Source organism: Ziziphus jujuba, chromosome 12, assembly GCF_031755915.1.
Source record: "Ziziphus jujuba cultivar Dongzao chromosome 12, ASM3175591v1".
Classification (NCBI taxonomy): domain Eukaryota; kingdom Viridiplantae; phylum Streptophyta; class Magnoliopsida; order Rosales; family Rhamnaceae; genus Ziziphus; species Ziziphus jujuba.
Window position 1 is genome coordinate 19,033,322 of NC_083390.1, and position 22,097 is coordinate 19,055,418.

General features: G+C 32.1%; 2 protein-coding genes and 1 long non-coding RNA gene across 7 annotated transcripts; 1 reads left to right on the plus strand and 2 right to left on the minus strand.

The window, feature by feature from the left end:
- Positions 1-394: 394 nt before the first annotated feature.
- Positions 395-3,905, plus strand: LOC107429236 (E3 ubiquitin protein ligase RIE1). 2 transcript variants are annotated; one of them, XM_025078569.3, is made up of 5 exons: positions 395-1,227; positions 2,746-2,859; positions 2,941-3,073; positions 3,164-3,322; positions 3,459-3,905. In XM_025078569.3, the coding sequence occupies exons 1-5, from the start codon at positions 713-715 to the stop codon at positions 3,618-3,620; spliced, it is 1,083 nt and encodes a 360-aa protein (XP_024934337.2). In that variant the 5' UTR covers positions 395-712; the 3' UTR covers positions 3,621-3,905. The 2 variants fall into 2 exon arrangements, with proteins under 2 accessions (XP_024934337.2, XP_015895373.2); XM_016039887.4 differs by having other exon boundaries at positions 406-1,227; positions 2,740-2,859.
- A 157-nt stretch (positions 3,906-4,062) lies between these two features.
- Positions 4,063-4,849, minus strand: LOC125418686 (uncharacterized). The gene is made up of 2 exons (XR_007237691.1): positions 4,668-4,849; positions 4,063-4,474 (listed from the first exon to the last, which is right to left on the minus strand). It is a non-coding gene; the product is annotated as an uncharacterized LOC125418686 (long non-coding RNA).
- A 4,847-nt stretch (positions 4,850-9,696) lies between these two features.
- LOC107429239 (probable UDP-3-O-acyl-N-acetylglucosamine deacetylase 1, mitochondrial) lies at positions 9,697-18,776 on the minus strand. Of its 4 annotated transcripts, none has more exons than XM_016039892.4 (8): positions 18,296-18,771; positions 16,821-17,129; positions 15,971-16,177; positions 15,082-15,183; positions 14,392-14,456; positions 13,689-13,833; positions 12,806-12,855; positions 9,697-10,182 (listed from the first exon to the last, which is right to left on the minus strand). In XM_016039892.4, the coding sequence occupies exons 1-7, from the start codon at positions 18,353-18,355 to the stop codon at positions 12,808-12,810; spliced, it is 936 nt and encodes a 311-aa protein (XP_015895378.2). In that variant the 5' UTR covers positions 18,356-18,771; the 3' UTR covers positions 9,697-10,182; positions 12,806-12,807. The 4 variants fall into 4 exon arrangements, with proteins under 4 accessions (XP_015895378.2, XP_015895377.2, XP_024934382.2 ...); XM_016039891.4 differs by lacking the exon at positions 9,697-10,182 and adding an exon at positions 12,165-12,529; XM_025078614.3 differs by lacking the exon at positions 9,697-10,182 and having other exon boundaries at positions 12,575-12,855; positions 16,007-16,177; positions 18,296-18,776.
- Positions 18,777-22,097: the final 3,321 nt, after the last annotated feature.

Genomic DNA, 22,097 nt, shown 5'->3' on the forward strand with positions numbered 1-22,097 from the left:
ATCCATTCAATATTTTAGTAAGTTTTATAATCAATTTGATAATTGATGGATTAAATAAGCTAATTCTAAAATTTCAATAAAAATTTTCATCTTTTAAAATAAATTTTTATTGTTTTTTATAATTTTTTATTGAAATTTGATATTTTCTGATATTTCCATGAAAATTTTCGTATTTTGAATTCTCGTTATTTCTATCGACATTGATATTTTGAATCTTGTTTAAAATGGATACGAAAAGGTAAAATAAAAAATTTTAAAACTAAAATGGACAAATACCTTAAGGCCTTAAAAAAAACAAAAACAAAAACAAAAAAAAGTATCAGGCCAAATTCCTCTTTCAAAAAAAAAATAAAAATAGGTCATGCTGCTCGGTCTGAAAATTAGATATCTTTTTCGTTTTTTTTTTTTTTGGTTCTCGCCTTTTTTTTTGTTTTTTTCTGTGTCTGTCTGCCAGTCTGCTCGCATCTACCATTCCGCACGACCCAACACACAGCTCACTCCAACTAGCTCACTACCTAAAAAAGCCAAAAAAAAGAAAAGAAAAAAGAAACTATTTTTTTCTGTCAAATTTTCAATTTTAGATTCTGGGTCTTTGGATTTTTCTCTGAATTCCGAACTTAAAATTATGTGGGTTTTCAATCTTTTCCTCTCACCATAGCCATTTTTGCTTCTTTTATTTTTTCATTTTTCTTCTCAAAATTTTGTTATTATTATGTCTTCGGTGGATGATCATCGTCTTCAAGCTCCGCTGCTCCGGCCGAGACAGGGCAGCTCCGAAGAATCCTCTGACCCACCATCGCCGGCCCGACCCACCACACTGGCCATGTTGCTGGGTCGGGCCTCGGGTCGGCGTGGACCCTCCATGTTGGTACGAGAGACGGCGGCTAGGGAGCTGGAGGAGCGGCGAGCCGATTGGGGTTATTCGAAGCCTGTGGTTGCTCTGGACATGATGTGGAACATGTCATTCGTGTTGGTATCGGTGGCTATGCTAATTTTCACGACTAACGAGAAGCCCAATACACCGATCCGGCTGTGGATCTGCGGGTATGCGCTGCAGTGCGTTGTTCACGTTGTGTTGGTGAGCTTGGAGTACCGGAGGAGGAATTCTCGGAGGGTCAGGAACCGTGAGTCGCCGGAATTTTCCGATGGGTTTAACGATACCGAAGACGATGAGGACGAGGAACGCGGCGACAGGGTTACTGGGTCTGAGTCTTTGGGCCGTTCCAGGTATCGTTTTTTTTTTTTTTTTTTTGGGTGTTACATGTGTATGTAACTGGAACATGTTCAGAGTGCTTTATAGTTTAGTTTTTCAGCCAAGCACTTAAAATATGTGAAACCAAGAAACAGTTTTAAGTTAGCAGAGAATACCCATAAAATTGCCTGAATTGAAAAAGGGTAAGGTGGAAGTTGGAAAAAAATTCCAATCCCTACCTAAACCCATAGTTGTGATGGAAATATGATTATCGTCTGTCAGCTGGTTTAGCGCATACTATGCAATTTTTATTTCAGCCTCCAAGAGATAAATAAGTTTAGTAAGCTTCGTCTTTTTGTCTTTTCGCTCTATTAGAGAAGGTTTGTTGGAGTGAAAATGAAATTGAAAAATCCTCTTAGAGATTACCCATAATTTTCTCCATAAAAATGCCTGATTATTGTCAGCCGGTTTAGTGCATACCATAATTTCCTCTGTAAAAATGCATGATAGGAGGGTTACGCTTGTGATGAAAAATATGATTATTGTCACTGGTTTGGTGCACTTTATAACCCATAATTTCATCTGTAAAAATGCATGATAAGAAGGTAAAGTTATGCTTGTGATGGAAAATATGATTATTGTCAGCTGGTTTAGTGCATACCATGTAATTCTATTTCAGCTTCCAAGAGGTAGTAAGTTTCCTCTTTGTCTTTTCCCTCCATAGGATAAGGCTTGTTGAAGTGTCTTTTCCCTCCTGGTTTAGCATTCATTCCCCATAGAAAATGAAAAATCTTCTTAGAGATGACTGACTTACATTAGACCTCCTAAATATGTATTTTTCTTATTTGTAGTTTGGTGGTTCATGGTGGTTGTACTGGGGATAACCCTTAGCTAACTTCTAACAGTTCGAAGCTTGGACTGCCAAACCAGTTTTATTCCTTTTTTATTAGACTTGCCCATTTAAAACGGTATTGGTATCCTCTATGTGTTGGCTTTTGGAAAGAATAGGACATGACCCAGAAATATGTTAGAAGTTGTTGCATTAAATAAGAGCAAGCATTATATTTATATCCCAAATCTAAATGAGAGCAAGCATTACATCACATTAAACTTTTGCAATATACATATAATTATATCAATTTTCTAACACTTTTAAACTTCTGTGTATGATGGCAACATAACATGTGTCTGCAAGGCCAGAACTTATGAGGAAAAGTGTTATTATGTGTCTTGTTGGTTTGATAATAGTGTTTCCTAAGTAAAATTTGTTTGAATGAAATAAGTATGTGCATGCTCATTCTTTTGCAACATTTAAGGTAGTTGCTGTTATGTCTTCATCACACTGTTCATATTAGTCAGGAAAACCTAAAAGATTAATTAATAGAATGACACTACAATCACAGTATAGTATATACAATCATTGCAATTTGTACTTTCGGTAAATGTTTTCCTAACAATAATTACATTCTTGTTACCTGCTGCTTTAAAGTTTATGTTTTTAGTTTTTATGTATTGGCTTTTGACTGATTTCACATCATGTGGCTTAGTTTCAGCAAACGATGTGAATCAATTAATACAATGGCATCATTCCTCTGGTGGATAGTTGGCTTTTATTGGGTTGTTTCTGGGGGTGATGTCCTCGTACAGAATGCTCCTCGTTTATACTGGTACTCCTTAAACCGAACTTAATCTATTTGGTTACCATCTTTTTTATCATAAAATTTCATTTTCTCGAAAACAATGTGCAGGTTGGCTGTGGTCTTTTTGGCGTTTGATGTCTTCTTTGCCATCTTTTGTGTTGTTTTGGCATGTTTGATTGGAATTGCTCTGTGTTGTTGTTTGCCATGCATTATTGCAATTCTTTATGCGGTAGCGGGACAGGTATGAAGAACTTAAAGTTGTGAAACAAAAATATCAAACAAAATAGGCGCTGAAAATCCTTTGTTGTCATTTCTCATGTGACAAAATTAGGAAGGTGCATCGGAAGCAGATCTCAGTACTCTCCCAAAATACAGATTTCGAGCATCAAGCAACGAGGAAAAGCCTAGTGTGGGAGCAGGGACAATGATTCCCTTGGAAACAACCAGTGGATACTTAGCAACTGAACGTGTACTTTTACCCGAGGATGCAGTATGTCATTGTTTCTCCATCTTACCATAAAGGACAATTATGAATAGGGATTTTTTTTAACTCATTTATAACTCCTTTTTTTTTTTTTAATATTTTTGTGGGATTCTGTTTTTTTTTTTTTTTTTTTTTATAACAGGAATGCTGCATATGTCTCAGCCCATATGAGGATGGAGTTGATCTCCATGCTCTCCCATGCAACCATCATTTTCATTGTACATGCATTGTGAAATGGCTCAAGATGAATGCAACATGCCCACTCTGCAAGTACAACATTCTCAAGGGAAACGAACCGGTATAATATATGTATATATATATATATATATATACATACCCATGTACAGAAATTGTTAAGGCCAAAAGAGCTACTTCTTTATATATATGTTGAGCTGCATGATTTTTTTAGTTTAAGACAGATTTCCTGCATAGAATATGCGTTGTATAAAGCTCAAGCGATACTGAGCAATCAAATTTGCAGGCCTCCAAAATTGTTTCTAAAGTCTAGTTTAGAAAAATGATTGTTTATAGTGGTATTTTTAAATAATTGTTTTTGGCTATTTAAAATACTAGTGTCCGATTTTATTTATTTGTTTTTTCAATTGAATATGTTGAGGCTAAGTGGTATAGATTGAGGTTGCGATCTTGCGTTTATCGCAATTTGTGTTTCGTTTATTTAGTCGCACCATTTTACTAGTTGGGAAAAAATAAAAAATAAAAAAATTACGACTTGTTTTGGTTCTCAATTATACAATTTTCATGTAATTTATTGATTTTTAAAAAGACAAATATGTATTTACTTTAACGTATAATTTTAAAAAAGAAAGAGAATGAAACCTAAACAGATGTAACAAATTACAAAAGCAAGCATGGTTTAAAGATGGGGACGACCATAAAAAGACATCCATGCGAAGCTTCATGCAAGGTAATAGCTTTCCCATTCGTTTGTCTAAAACATCGACAGCTAGGCGTGTCGTCCCAACAAGCCCGCCAAAGCTACGCGTCTGATAAGAAAATTCTCATAAAAACTTGGCAATTGGGCCTGGTCCAGCCCATGTTACGGTGTCAGACCATTGACCCAGGCCCAAGACCGTGCAAAATTAAAACTCGACCTCCAAAGTGACGTGACAGCCAGCACGTTGAATCTATGTGTCACGACTGCACACATGTCAGAATCAAATTAGGCACATGTAAATATTGGCATAGAAATCTAAGCTAGGCAAAACACAGTGTAAGTTACACCATGCAACGTATCCATGTGTTATATAAAGGAACGTGTTAGCCTAGTAACGACCATATGTATATGAAAAGCACGTGAAATGCCAAAGTGAATTAAGGTATGAAACATAACCCCATGAATACGCGTCGGTCCTTCATTCGTTTAAAATCCACGTATTAGACTACTAATGAGCCACATGCACATAAAAGCTGCAATAATACATGGCAAAAATTTTAACAGCACATATAATGATATTTGTAACCCACGTGCAAAAACTAACATGCTTTGAACCCTAGTTTGCAAAAAATTCCACGTTCTCAGCAACGTGGCAATCTAATGTGTCAAAATCTACATTATGTGTTAGAAACTCAATGTGACACCTTTTAAGGAAAGACACAGGATGTCGACCTGGCGATAAACATATCATGCCACAAAACACAATGATGCAACAAATAGCATAACATGTCAGCCTATAAACGGGGCCACAAATTGAAAACCATGTAAAATAACGACACATGCAGATAGTACCATGTGTCGACTCTTCATTTCCTAAAAATTCCACACCGACATAAGGTGAAAACCAGTGTATCAAACAACGTATCACCAAAGCCATGTGGCATAACATAAATATGCCACATATAAAATAGTGTCATGGAAATGTCAACGTGGCTCAACCATGTGTAATGCCACGCAATAAACCACGTGTCAACAAGAGTCATGTGGCAACCAACCAATAGGCCACATGTACGCAAATGCAATGTCAAATGCCAATATGTCGAAAAGATGCAACACGTGTACTAATCGATTATGTGTTAAGAATTCATTCACTAATATTCCACGTCAACAGATACGTGCATGCCAACATGTCAAATGATGTGTCCCAAAAGCCACATGGCAGAACCAACATATGCCACATCTACTATAATGCCACGGCAATGTCAATGTGGCTCAACCACATGTAATGCCACGTAACAAAACCACGTGTAAACAAGAGCCACATGTCAACCTACCAGCAATCCACACGTATAAATGCAATATCAAATGCCAGCATATCAAAAAGGTTTGGACATGTGTAATTACGGTTACTTGTCGAGCATTATTTGGCTATAGTTCCACATTGATAGATACATGGCATATCGGTGTGTTGAACCTATGTATTACCTTAGCCACATGGCATAACCTAAAAATGCCACGTCTATAATAGTGCCATGGCAATGTCAACGTGGCTCAACCATGTGTAACACCATGCAACAAAACCACGTGTCAACAAAAGTTATGTGTCAACCAACCGTCCACATATACATAAATGCCAAGTCAAATGCCAATGTGTCCGAAAAATCATACATGTGAAATTATCAACTACATATCGAGCATTTATTCGCTAATATTCCATGTCAACAGATATGTTGCATACCAGCATGTCAACCCGACGTGTCCACAAGATCCACAAGGGAGAACCGAAATATGCCACAACCACTATAATGCCATGGCAATGTCAACATGGCTCAACCACATGCCATGCCATGTAACAAAACCACGTGTCTACAAGACACATGTAATTATTGATTACGTGTCGAGCATTTATCTGCTGAAATTCAACGTCGCCATATATGTGACATACCATCTTGTCAAATCATCGTGTTATCTTTAGCCACGTGGCAAAACCAAAATATGCCACATTTACAATAGCCACTCTAAGCCATGCAATGTCAACGTGGCTCAACCATGTGTAACGCCACATAATAAAACCACGTGTCAACAAGAGTCACGTGTTAGCCAACCATCGGTTCACATATACATAAATGCCATGTCAAATGCCAAACGGTGTAAACATGTGTAATTCTTGATCACGTGTCAAGCATTCATTCACTAAAAATTCCACATCGACAGATACATGGCAGGCCAAACTGTCAAATCTACATGTCAAATTTAGGCAACGTGTTAGAATCTCAACAGAACACATGTAGCCACGTAAATGATAACGTGGCAATTAACATTGCCACATGTCAATATTTCATTTGCCTAGTTGCACATCGAGACATGTATTATTCCAGTGTGTCAGATCTACATGTCAAATGGCGCCACGTGTCTAAACCTTAATAAGTTACATTGCAATAGTGCCTCGGGAATGACTATATGCGAGGACATATGTTGTGCCATATAACTAATCCTCATGTCCACGGGATTCACGTGTCAACCTTCGAATGGGCCACATGTACATTAAAGCCATGTCAAATACCGACGTGGTGAAAAGTTTTACACCATGTGTAGCTTGATACCACATGACAAACCTTCATTCGTCGAGATTCCACATTGGCAAATATGAGACATGCCTTCGTGTTACAACAATATCTCATATTTAACCATGTGTCAGAACCTAAATCTGCCACATGTATAGCAAGCACATAAAGCCCTACGTGGCAGATACACGTGCTAGGCCAAGTATCGCATCTATGTGCCACTAAAGCTATGTGTCCACCTAATATTTCAGATACCTGTCGGAAAGGTCATGTGTCAGTATCTCAAAGGGTGATTCTAGTCAGTCCACATTTAATCCCACTAGTCATATCAACAAGCATTTCAAGTTAGGCCACGTATGATACGTAAATGGGCTCGCTAGGAGATGGTTTTTTGGGTGGGTTTTCGGCTTTTGGGCGATTTGACATTTTTGGCCATGAATGCAAGGGACCGAAGACTACAAATGTCATCTTCTTTTCTTAAACTATTTTTATTATTCCAATTAACTTATTTCTCCTTTTTTACTATGTTTTTTCTTTTCAACTCAATATTTTTTATTCTTTTCATATTACCTTATTCCATTTTTGTTAATTCTTTTTTTTTTTTTTCATTGCATTCAAATTTTTTTATTTATTTTTTTGGGTTGTATTTTGATATTTATTCTCCACAAAACAAACTCTTCTTTGATTTTTCTTCCTTTTTTTTTTGGGGGGGGGGGGGGGTTCTTTTTCACTACTAAATATTTGAAAATTCATTTTAATGTTTGCTTTTACAGTTGTTTTGTTATTTTAAATATTTCATAAAAAATATTGTTTAAAAAAAAAAGGGGAAAAAGATGAAGCTTCATGTCATTTTCAGAAGTTTTTTTGTAACCAAGAAATCCTAAATACCCCTGAATAGTCCCAAAAACATGCAGGAAACCTTTTCTAACTTTCTTTTATTTTTATTTTTTTAAAAGTTAAATACACTTTATCTCCTAAATTATTAAATATTTTGCACTTTACCACGTAAACTTTAAAAATATCAAATTACCACCTAAGCTTTAATTTTTTATCACTTTAATTGTACCATTTCAATAAATGAATTTTGTAAAATTAATTATACACACTTTATTGGAAAATGATTTTATTTTGTTTCTTTTTATTTTAACTAATGTTTACGGCATAATATTCACTAAAGAGAAAAAATAATAATTCAGGTGGCAATGTGATATTTTTTTAAAGTTTAAGTGCTTAAATGCAAAAACTATAATAGTTCATAGAAACAAAATGCATTTAACCTTTTTTTTAAAATCTTTTATCTTTCTTTTATTCCTCTCCTCTTTGCAGCCGATCTATCGGTGCAAAATCATTATCTTGACTAATAGTTACCGAACCAAGTTCAAAAGGCATTATATTATCATTATTATTATTATTATTATTAGCCATATAATAAATAACACAATGAAAGGAAATCATAAAGGATAGTTTGTACCAAATCGAATCCTGCATAACGCATACCAAAAGCGTGTCCGTAAGGGAGAGGACTTTGGGGGTGGACCAAAAGCCTAACTTAAAGAGGACCTAACGCATTGGGCCATTGGGGTTTTCCTTAAGGTCAAGAGGAATTTGATCCATTGTCCTTTTAGACAGAACCTTAAAGATTTATACTCCTTTCTTCGGCATCTTTTTTATTTTATCCTTGAATATCAATAGTATTCTTAAGAAACTTCAAAAGACATACATGTGTTTTTATTTTCACTTTCCCTTCGTCCAATTTCACACCGCACCGTAATTTTTTAAAACTTTCAATTCAAAAAAACAAAAACCCTTTTTTGTCATCCACTTGTAATCTTTACCTTTTTTGATTCAATACAAGTTGCGTTCAAGTTATTTCTCAAAAAGCAAAAAATATCAGGTAAAGTTTTATGTATCTGCTGTGTGTATGTATATATATTGTAAAGTTAAAATATTTTGAAATTTTCGGTATACTACAATTTTTGAGTACTTTGTAATATATTTAAGAGTTTGAATCATTTGATTTGGGTTTAAAACCAGTTGAAAATAAAAAATTTAAAAATTTATATTAGATTAAGTTTTAGGTTTAGAAGTTATTATAAACTAGATTTTAGAATAAAATGATATTGGATAGCACTAGAAAATGAGTGGAAAAAAATGAGACCGGTTTAGCCGCAAAATCGAACCGGAGGTCGGAGTTTTAACCGGGTTGGAATTCGGGTGTGGAACCCGATCTGGTAGATTCGGATCGACCTGGCTGGAGGTTGAAGGAGAAACATATCGTTTGCTCTGAATGACACAAACAACATGTCATCTGTCCCAAATGACACACCATTTGCAAACATCAGCGATAACATCAGCAAATCTTTTTTCTAAAAATTAAAATTTTTCTTATGGGTTCAAAAAAAATTTAAATATGAAATTTGTAAAAGTTTATAATTTCTTTAAAAAATATAATTATTTTTTGTTATTACCCTTTAAACAAGCATTAAAATAAAAACCGATATAAATTTTTTTTTTTTTTGGATCAATTAGGATCTCTTAATAAATATGGTACATTGATATGCATTGTTTTGATATTTTTTTCATTCGTTTAATAAGATTCGTGTAAGGTTCATACAAATGATAAAAAAAATAGAATTGTTTGGATAAATAAATGTGTTTGATAAATTTTTATGTTATTTAAGTTGTTTATACATAATTATATATATACATACATATATATATATATACACACTTTGAATGTGGATGAAAAATGAGCAACATTGGCAATTTAAATTTATATAGTTATTTTGTATTGTTTTAAATTATATATATTTTTTATTCATAATTTAGGATTGTAGTTATTTATATATATATACATAGTTGATTATGTGTTTAAAGATAAATAAAAATTTATTGATATTGTCAATTTATGTTTATAGGTTATACTTTAGTATGACAGCAAAAAGAAACCTACGATCTCAATCGAAGAAGAAAGGTACGAAGGTGCAAACCAAGAGATACAATGGAAGCACATCAACACCTGACTCTAAGCGTCGACGAACTTGTAGATAGCAATCCAAATCTAAGAAGGAAAGCACCGCAGCAAGTGCAAACTCTTACCCAAAAGCAAAGATTGACTCGGGGGATAGGAGCCTCCGATCCTGCAAAGAGGAGATCTCAAAAGTGACAGTACGATAATACAAAGCATGAACGAACCCTTGTCGTAGAAGATTACTTCTTTCTCTTGGTTTGCACCTAATGCAGTGCTTCCCTTCTCAGATTTGGATTGCTACATAGAAGTTCGTCGACGTTTAACGTCAAGTGCTGATGTGCTTCCACCGCAGCTCTTGGTTTGCACCTTCCTACTTCCCTTCTTCGATTGAAGTCGCAAATTCCTCTTTGGTGTCATTCTAAAATCCATCCTATAACTGTAAATTAACAACGTCAATAAATTTTTATCTACCTTTAAGCACAATCAACTATATATACATAAATAAATAAATACAACCCTATATTACGAAAAATATATATATATAATTCAAAACAATACAAAATAATCATTTAAATTTAAATTGTCAATGCTATTCATTTTTCATCCACATGCAAAGTGTGTGTGTATATATATATATATGTATGTATATAACTATGTATAAACAACTTTAATAACATATAAATTGAGCAAACACATTTATTTATCCAAACAAATCTACTTTTTTTATCATTTGCATGAATCTTACAAGAATTTTATAAAACAAATGAAAAAATATCAAAATGTAGCATATTCTTAAATGTATCATAATGTATAATATTCATTGAGAGAGATCCCAATTGACCAAACAAAAAAACATTTTATATCGATTTTTATTTTAATGCTTGTCTAAAGGTTCGGTAATAACAAAAAATAATTACATTTTTTAACAAAATTATAAAATTTTACAAATTCTATATTTTAATCTTTTTTGAATTCCAAAGAAAAATTTTAAACTTTTTTTTTTAAAACAAATTACTGACGTCAGCAAACGACATGCCGTCTAAGATAGAAAACATATCATTTGTGTCATTCCGACCAGATGACAGGTCATTTGTGTTATTCGGACCAGACAACATGTCGTTCAAAACTAAATACGTGTCGTCTGGTCTACACGACACAAATGACATGTCGTCTATCCGGGATGACACGTCGTATGTCTCTCCTTAGACCTCCAACCGGGTTGACCCAAATCCACCAGATCAGGTTTCGCACCCGAATTCCAATCCAACCGATACTCCCACCTCCAGCTGTATTTTCTGACCAAATCGATCCCATTTTTTTCATCTCTTCATTTCCTAATACTACCCAATATCATTTTATCTTAAAACCTAGTTTATTACTTCCAAATCTAAAACTTAATCTAATATAAATTTATTAAATTTTTTATTTTTAGCCCGTTTAAAACCAAATTCAAACTATTCAAACTCCTAAATGTATTACAAAGTAGTCAAAAATTATAATGTATATCTAAAAATTCAAAGTATTTTAACTCTACAATATATACACATACACATCGCAAACATATAAAAAAATAAAAAATAAAATAAAACGTTACCTGATGCCTTTTGCTTTCGAGAAATAACTTGAAAACTAAAATATGATTTTGTTTGTATTGAATCAAAAAGCAATCTATATTGAATCAACAAATAACGATTACAAGTGAATAACAAAAAGAAATTTATGTTTTTTTGAATTGAAAAGTTTTAAAAAATTACGATGCGATATGGTGGTGTGGTGTGAAATTGGATGAAGAAAAAGTGAAAATAGAAAGATATGTATATCTTTTGAAAGTTTTTTAAGGGTACTATTGATATTCAAGGGTAAAATAAAAAAAGATGTCGAAAAAAAAGATATAAATCCTTAAAACTCTACTCAAAGGGACAATGAACCAAATTCTCCTAAATAAAAGTTGCAACTAAAAAATTAAGCCTATATATTGCATTTAAATCACCAAAAATATGAAAAAAAAAGATAGAGAAGCAACGGTGAAGTAAAAAAAGTAACAAAATTTGCAAAGTTTATCAAGCATAACTAAGAAAGAGGGGGAAAAAAAAAAAAGTGAGGAAAAGACAAAAAAAACAAAAAACAAAAAATAAAAAAAAAATTAACTCATCTTGATGAATGAGAAAAAAAGAATCAGGTATTGACAAGAAAAAAAAAATTTGAGAGAGAAGATAGAAAAGAAAGGAAAAAAAAGAAAAAAAAAAAAAAAAAGTAAAAAAAAGACAAAAGAAAGAAAAAAAAAACAAAAAATAAATAAACCATCTTGATGAATAAGATAAAAACAGCTGGATTTTGAGGGGGAAAAATGCAGAAAATAGAAATCCGGGAGTAGACTTTGAAGAACTTTTTAAAAGACTTTAAAAGCGTTTTCGAATGTGAAAGAAAGAAAAAATAAATAAATAAATAAATAAATTTTGACATCAAAAGTATTTTAGGAATATTAAAAAATAAAAAAGATAAAACATAACAAATGCCGAAGGAAAATCCTTTTAAGATTCCTCCAAGGCGCTTGCTACTCAGACCACTAACGCCATAGCTATCCGTCCATAAGCATTTGAGGCAATAGGACCAACTTTTGAGACAGAGACCGGAGGAACAGATTTTTAACCTAATTAATCATCCAATTAATGCTTCGCAAATACAACGGCTGAAGCAAACTGAAAGATCCATAATGATCTGGTTGGACCATGTGGGAAGAGTGACTTCCCGGGTTGCTGCAGTGTGGTGTTTTCTTCTTTCTCCTTTTCCAATTAAAAAAAAAAAAAAGGATAAAAAAACCAACCAGATGCATAAACCGAGTTTTTTTTTATCTTTTTTTTTTTTTTTTTTTAGCACTTCATAGTTAATTCTTTAATTTATTTTTGTGTTTTTCATATATATTAAGGATGACAAAAGTTGCATTCAGGACCATTGCCCGAAGAAAGCCACTATGCTTTCCCCACGTGAACATATATATATATAAGTATATATATACGTAGCTTTTAGTGCACTTTTTTCTGTGTTTTTATGGCAGTCACCTCTAGCAAATTAGCTGACGAACCAACTCAGCATGCGCTGCATGACCGCCCTGCATCACAGGAGAAATTGAAAAGAGCAACTTTATTTCTCATCTTATAAAGATTGTGTGCTGTTGGCATATATATTCAAAATATGAGAGCAGAACAAACTTACATGGTAGTAGTTAATTATATTAAGAATTTTGAAAATTTCCATGTTTTTTCGTCATAACAAAACATCTCTACTATTTACCCAAAAAAACATCTCTACCAATAACAATTTTCTTAAGACCTTTTTGCTGTGCGGAAAGATACATTTTTCATATCTATCATCAGCCAGTGGTTTGTTTCCATACCATGCTTCATTTGGCGTAGACTTGTCCAAAATCTTTGTGGGTGACCTAAATCTTCTCAAAATAAATATAGTGGGACCTCACTTTTCACCAAATCTGGTAAGATGTATGATTTCTGCAAATTCTTTTGCTACGTCCCACATAAGCTAAGCGCATGCAAGCCTATATAACAGGGCTGTATATCTCAAAACTACTACTTAAAGGGGGGGAATTTTGTATGTGCACTGTGCATTGTTCATTTTCAGTTTCAAAATGAAACTAATTACTAGGATATTTTTCTAAATTCATGCTTCCTTATCTATTAAAAATTTAAAGGCTTCTAGACTTTTCTCCTAATGGAGACAATACAAAAAAAGTAGTAATTTATTTTTTATTTTCTGTTTTTGTTTCTCATGTAAAAAAACACACAATCAAACTGGTCGAGGCATTCACCAAAAAAAAAAAAAAGACAAAAAAAAAGGAGTCAAAGAAAGGAAAACAACCTTTATAAAGAATATTTGAAAATAAAATAAAATAAAATACAATTCAACTGATGGAAATAATTTTCATACCTTATAAGTCATTATGTGTGCCACCGGAAGTCCTTGACTACCAGACCTTGCAAAAAGAGAAAGATCACCAATAAGATCTAGGACCTTATGGCGACAAGGTTCATCATGGAATCGCAGTGGTGGGTTCATCCATCCCTTCCTAGCACTACAAAGGAAAAATAGAATCTGAATACAAGGCATAACAAACTTATCTAGGAGTTTAAAATGAGATCAAATCTAAGATGGATCTACATTTCCAACATTTTTTAATATGTTCAGCCATGCCGTTGTCCAAATCAAAATAGTAAGCAACCAAAAAGCATGTACACAGAAACCATTGCAACTAAATAAAAGCTTCATCATTTAAACAATTCAAAATTATATATATATATATATGTTAAATACTATTTTATGAAAATACCAAAAATAGTTTTCATAGTTTGAGCCAAAGAGGTCCGCTTTCTCATTAGAAGCATGGTGTAACTTATATGCATTCCAGTTTTTCTCACACGTAGATAGGCTAATAATTCTCATAAGGAGATATGACCAGCTCAAAAATTTGGCCATAAGAGTTTCCTTAATGAACTACTTGTTCCTTAATTGGTTAAGTTACTTTTCTTCAACACATAATGCAGGCTATTCCAAATATATTCGTAAAAAATTAATTAAGCATCTGATCTACAAACATTTTGTTTTTGTTTTTTTGTTTTTTGCTGAGACTGACCTACAAACAATTGCATTTTGTAGTCCACCCCCTTTTATCAGTCCTGCATTGCGCATTTTCTCTACCTGTAAAAATTTACCATGTTCTGTTTAACATTTAGCAGCGAAAATCCAACATATAATAAGAAAAAAGGAAAGCATTTTTCTACAAACATTAAAAAAATAAATAAATAAATAAATAAAGGGATTGGATCACTGTTTCTGCCTTAATCTGGTAAAGCACTAGTCTGTCTGGTCTAAGGAAAGGTTAAATTATTTGTAATTTGTTGAGCACACACGTGTGATATTTTTTGCACACCATTCTTTTAAGCAGATAAGTAAAAAGCTAACCAAAAATTCAAACCCCCCATTAATGGTCCTTTTTATAAATATTTTTTCAATAATACCATAAAATACCTGAAATCATTAGCCATCTCTGCTAGGCCACAGATGAAACAAAAACCATAAACCCACTAAGAGCCCATTATGCTTAATGATTCAACATAAAGTACCATCGAACATTAAAGTTAAGTTTAGAAGCCATCTTGCTTTCTACATGACTTCAGTTTTGAGAGCCATTAAGATATTTCTCTTTTGTTATTATTATAATTTTTAAGTAAGTAAACCTATCCTTGTGTGCTTCCTAAATTATTGTCAAAAAAAGCAAACATAAACCAATAAGACAAACTGTCGAGAAGTTTTTGAAACTAACCTCCTCATAGATGCAAAATGTTCTAGCTGAAGATAGATGTTTGATAAAATAAGAGCTATCAAACGCAGCTGAAGAAAACCACTGGCAGTCAATAGCAGGCACCTGCAATGTGAAGAAGCATTACATCATGATATCTGCAGCACTTCAGTTGTGGATTGCTTTGGCCCATTTCTATTCCTTGTAGCACCTCAATTTTTTGTAAGGAAAAAATACTCCTTAGTCTATTGGATGCATTAACTATCATGCTGAAAGAGAGAGAGGGGGGAGGGGGGGGGAGAAGAGCAAGAATTACCAAAATAGATGTTTCCTATAAAGGAGTCTGAATTAAAACATCTTTTTTATCCATCTGCTCTACAAAGCTAGTTCCAATTTCTTTTTCTACATTTTGCTCTCCTAAAGTAATCAAAGAACAGCATGTATTAAAGAGCAACCTGCTCCATGTATTAAATTTTAATCTCATCTATGATTAATTCCTCAAATATGGATCAAAGCTAACTGCTAGAACCTCAACTGTTAGTGCAGTTGCAACATTTTGTAACAGCACCATGTTTTTGATATATATCCTGGTGAACTAAACAATTTACTTCTTACATAAATCTAGATAATGAAGCATGAAAGATAATAAGTAGTGCACAACAATACCAAAATCCCTTCACTTGATATTCATACAGCCAAATATAAAAAAGAAATTGGATCAAATTAGTCAACCAAATGTTGATTAATTTAAATGCTCTTAACACTTGAAAGAGTCACACAAAAATCAGCAAGCAAAACGAAGCATTCCATAAATATAAAAACCACCAAGATGTAAAAAAGTTGGCAATGATGCAGCACTTAAAAATTTAAAGCTGTTAAGTAATTTTGGTTTACAGCCCAGCAATATGCATACCTGTGGAAAGTGAATCCCATAAGTTATGTGAATTACCGGGGATGGGAATGCAGCGACAAAAGAATCATTCTTCCATATTTGTACTGGTTTATTTAGATATGCTGCCATCTTCTCACAACTATTGCCACACTGATCTCTTGCCACCTCTAAACCAACTCGTTCAATTGCCTCCACCCACTCACTCGCTGACCCGTCAAAAATAGGAACCTGTATGAATTAGTTGTGGACATTATTAATCTTTATATGTCATCCTCAAGCATTGACAAGTCTCTGATCATCACCCAAACAACCTTTTACCTGATTATCCCAACAAATTGACGATAATATCAATTTGATTGATACCAACTCAACCCAAAAAATAAAACAAAAAAAAAAGTGCAAGTACATAGATCCAGTGCACCAATTTTGCTGATTTTTCTTCCAGAACATGACCAGTGAGCAAATCCATGTGCAAAAATTGTACTGTTAACAGTAATCTACCTTTCCAGTAATTTTTCCCATTCCATGCAGTGGGACACAAATTAAGGAACAATATTCTAGATCTTGCAACGTTTTTCATAATTTGGTCAAGGATTTTAACAGTGAAAACAGTTGCTCATACAACTGATCAAGATGTGGCAAAAGGTTTCAATATTTCTATATCACAAGCATGGCCCAATTTTTTGTATTTAAAATCCTTAATATCTCTTCTTTAAGGGGGGGGGGGGGGGGGGGGGGGGGGGGGGAGAATTCAAAAGCTCATCAAAGCAAAATGAACTCTGCCAAAGCAATTAATACTGCACTGTAGGATAGGCGTAGATATTAAAGTCAATAAAACATATGCAACATTATAATTTTCTATGGTACTGACCTCAGCATCATAATCTTCAGGGTCAGAATTCATTATCTCAATCCGGCAATTATCAACACCCATACCTTCCAAAGCAGCAAGCAAGTGTTCAACAGTTCGAACTTTAACCCCATCTTTACAAAGCGTAGTGCAAAGAGGTGATTCTTCAGCAAAATGTATTGAAGCATGAATCACATTAGATCGGAAATCAAAGTACCTCCCCTTCCCAGCGAGCTCTGGCCACAACTTTACTGTAGAAACTTTCCCACAGTGCAGAGTCTTTCCTGTCCGTTCTATACATCCTGCTAAGGTTTGCTGGAGCCTGCCAGTCTGCAATAAGAGAAACGCATAGGCATGTGTAAAGGCGGTGGGAAAACAATTAAAAATGAAAAAGAAAGATCTTTTCATTTGGTTGCCAAGAAAATAGCTTGAGCAAAGAATTTCCAGGTCGAAACACATTAACTACAAATATCAGAATTTTGCACACAATAAGAAGGAAAATAATAGGGCTTAAAAGTCAAACATTATTTTCCATCTCTGTGACCAAGCATAGCATTTGAAGCTTGATACTGCAAAAGCAATATTAGAAACAATATTTCGAACATGCAACATAAGGAATAAGGAATAGAAAATGGGTTCTAGAAATCCATTTATAACATCACTAGCACAAGCTCATCAAATAATATTAAGTTATTAATTAAACCACCATAGCATATTGTAAGAAATAAAAATTTTACTTGGCATATGCTAGATGAAAGAAGTCAATTATTTACAGTCATGCTTAGAAATTTACATCCATAATTTACAGTCATGCTTAGAGAAGCAACAAGAACAAGCGCCATTATACAAACCACTTTGCTCGTATAGAACACAAGTTACATGGAACATGTGAATACACAATTAATAAGTTCTCCCACTACAATAAATTTTTCACACCCTCTGAAAACATTTTCTTTTTTGATAGATGAAAAAAAAATAAAAAATAAAAAATAAAAAACAGATGTCTTGTTTTCTCACTTGAAAATTGGAATCCAATGATCTTACTCTCACATGGTTTATCTAATATAAAAAAATCTATAGCCATCACAGTAAAAATATGAGAATGGTTACAATAGATTAAAGCTTTATTCTACAACTGTTCCTTTGAGCTAATGGCTTCAAAAAAGATTGATTAGCTTCATCCAATGTACAAATTCATACATTCATTCATACATTACACAGTTCAAATTACATTGCTACAAGCGTTAAATACAAATTCATACAGATCTAGAGGCCTTTTTAAACCATAAACAAATTTTGTTAAACAAATCATAATACTCTTGTATCTATGAAAGCTGTTTTAATCAATCACTATTACCAACGCTACTTGTACCAACAGTAACACAATGCCTAGACCATAATAGCCAATAATCTCACCAAATACACCTAGTACCTCAATCTAGGGTTAACCAGATCGGAAAACGGAAATCGTAAATTTGTAGAGAAAGAGAGATTACGGATTTCCAGGAGATGAATTTGGAGGACTTGAATACTTTGGAAGCCTGAGATAGCGCCATCAACGGGGTAAAAGGACAACAAAAGTTACAGAACCTTGTTGCAGAGTGCTCAAAGAAAATTTTTAAAAAAAAAAAGGTCGTCGTCTGCAACAAGGGCTTGAGGTTCAATGGCGGAGTCCTAGCTCCGTGCAAAATGTCGAATATTTGATTTCTCTTCTTCCCCCAACATTCAGTTCCATTTCCACAACCTTCCTTGGATTCTCTTTCTTCCAACACTTCTCTTCTTTCTTCCTTCAAATTTTTTCTTCCCCATCGAAAACCCAAACCTCTAAACCCAAATTTTTTGAAATCTCAAACCCTGTTTTTTTCACTCTCTCCCTCGCTTCGTTTAAACAAATGAAATCTCGTGATGTGAGAGTGAGACCAAGAGTAAATTCTCGGGGCTTTTTAACTTTTTACCGTGTGTTTGGTTTCTTAAACTGATATCCTAGGAAATTTCCCCAAAGTGTCGTTTATTTGTAGGGAGGATTTGCTAGAGTGCTTTTGGGTTAACTTTTGGCTTTCTTGATATAATTTTTTTTTTTTTCCTTTTTCATCTTTTTTAATCTCAAAATAAATATTTCCTAGTGGAATCACCGTACAAATTACGCTTGCATAAACTATAAAATTATTAATAAAATAAATTAGATAAATTCTGTTATTATTTCGGATTGTTTCATACCATAATATTACATGACATGATGCATATAATATTTCTTTAGTAAAAAAAAATTACTAATAAAATATATTTGTTAAGTAGGCAAACAAATTTTATAACATAATATAATAAAACAACTTTTTAAATATTTAAAAATATGTAATTAAATATTCTAATAAAAAATGCATTTTTTAAAATATTCCACATTATAATATAGAAAACATCCTTAAATGTATTGAATCACACGTTGCTTAACATTTTTGGTATATATAATCAATGAAAGTCAGAACATTTTTTCCATTTCCATACAATTTATATACAAGATAAACTAATAATCTCAAATGTTCTTATACATGTCCATATATAATCATAAAACTTAAGTTCAAACCGAATAAAAACTAAAAACAAAGTAACCATATATCTTTACCTAATAGTGGTTTATTTTCAGAATGTGCATGTCGTTGACTTAATGGAGTAAAATAATTCTTCATGTCATGGAGGACGTTAGTTGTCAATTGTATGGAGAATGGTGTCAACTTGGGTTTGATTCCATTCCATTGATGAACGTAGATAGAGCTATGGACTTGGTGGTGCGATCTCGGATGAGGATAGAGGTTAATATTCAAAACGAACGTGGTGCCTCAAAAAGTTTTGGATATGCCTTAATCTCCTAACTGTATTAATAGAATAGCATTCATAGAATTAGTTATTATCATATTAGACAGATTTAAAATTTAAGAGTATTTATTTTCTCATTTAAAAGAATAGTTATTTTTTAAAAATTTTAAAGTAATAATTTTTTAAAATACTTTTATTATATTTAAAATATATTAAAATTGATTATCACAAATTAAAAATATATAAATATAAATATATATTAATTTTTAACTAATTTTTACATAAATGATATTTTTTGAAATAAAAAAGCATTTATAAAAACTAAATATCCAATCTAATTTAAAATAATAACCAAATATTAAGTATATCTATTCATTTTTTTTTATATGAATATGTATTATTATTTTAATAGAAATAACCATTTTATATATCAAACTTAGTATTATTTTGTAATGGCTTGGCTTTTGAGAGGGATATGGGTGGTTTCCACAGCTATTTTTTTGGTGACTCTAGGAATTGATTTTCTTAACCTAAAATCAATCGGTTTTCTGCTCGTGGATATTGTTTATTGATCAAGAAAATTCAAAGTCTGATTTATGCAGGTTAAGTTAACTTGATGCTTAAAACCTGGCCTACTCATTGATCAGCTAATTTTATGTTTTCTTATAACAATTATGCAGTCTGGTTGGAGGAGGAGCCGTCATAGCTCTTTAATACTCTTTAAAATAATGTAATCTTTTGCTTATTGAGATTGCGTTAGGGAAGTATACAATTAATTATGCTTCAAATTAGGAGGCTTTTTCTGTTTGGCAAAATAAAGTTTGTCCTGATCATTGCTTTTTAACAATATAACTATTTTATAATCAAGATAAAATATTCTATCTTTCCATAATATCCTTGATTAATTATTCAAATTCCACCATGGTCATCATTTATTTTTTAAAGCATTCATAATCGAACTAAAACTCAAATATAAAACAAAAGTCTAAATGAATGAACAATTAATTTGATCGATAATTTTCTTAAACAAATTTATAGATAAATATTTTATCATTTTAAAAACCTAAAAATGTTTCTTCTTTTTTAAGAAAAAATACTGAACAAGTTTTAGATTATATCTTCCACGTCAAAGAGAAACAAAAACATTCTAATCGAAGTCACACATTTAAAAAAAAAAAAAAAATATCTAAAATTTGTAAACTTATATGTATCACCAGCTGGTTAACGTGCTTCGCACATTTCCTAATCTTTAATGATTTTGTATTTGTTACATAATGATAATTCAATGCTTGATTAAACGCTAGATATAATAATTTTTTATAATAGTTGGAAAAATATTCAGCATCCGATGTGTATTATTTACTTTGGTTAATAAATTTGGTTTTATGGTCTCAAATACTGTGGAAGCTTTTTTAATTAGTAAAATAAATTAGTAAATTTAACTATTTATGTTGTGAGTTGTTTGCTTCAGAATTTATCCTTTTTTTCATTATTATTTTTTTTTTTCATTCTAATAGTATACAAGTAATTAAGAGTCATGGCACCTTTCGCAAATTTTTTTTTTTTGGCTATAAAGACGTGTTATGTAAACCAAAACCCAGTCTAAGCTTACAAGATAGCTTACAATTAATTTGGCCCAAATTAATTGTTTTGTTGTTGTAAAATTCAATACTATTTCGTAAATATATAAAGATATTACAAAGTTACTAATAAACGTGACAATTAAATATTTATGTTGTGAGTTGCTTACTTCATTATTTTTTTTTCCTTATTACTTTTTTCATTTATAGCACTTTTTGTAATTAAAATTTGTAGCACTTTTTGTAGCTTAATATCTAAGTTTACTACCTTTTATATAGATGGCAATTTTGTTCCAATTAAATTGTTTTGCTGTTGTAAGATCCAGTGCTATTTTTTGAATGGTATAATAATTTTCATATATCATTTTTTTGTATTTTAAATATCGTCACTGATTAAATATACTACAAAGTTACTAGTAAGTGTGACTATTAAATATTATATTGTGAGATGCTTACTTCAAAATTTGTTTTATTTTTTCCTTATTATTTTTTCAGTTGTATAGCATACAAGTAATTAAGAGTCATAACACCTTTCGAAGCTTAATGTCTGGGTTAATTGCATTTTGTATGGGTAATAATTTTATTCCAATTGTATTGTTTTGCTGTTATAAGATCCAATACTATGTTGTGAATTGTATGATAATTTTTATATATCATTTTTTTTCTTGTATTTTAAATATCATCATTGACCATTAAATATACAATTATACAACAAAGTTACTAATAAATTTAACTATTAAATATATAGATAATTTTTATATGAATCAATCATATATACATCAATTAACTTAAACTAATTATAGTTCATACATGTATGAATCAATTAATTCAAATAATGTAAAAATATGACAGTAATTTTAATCATTTTAACTCTTTCATATTTACTAATAAAGAAAACTTTAACATC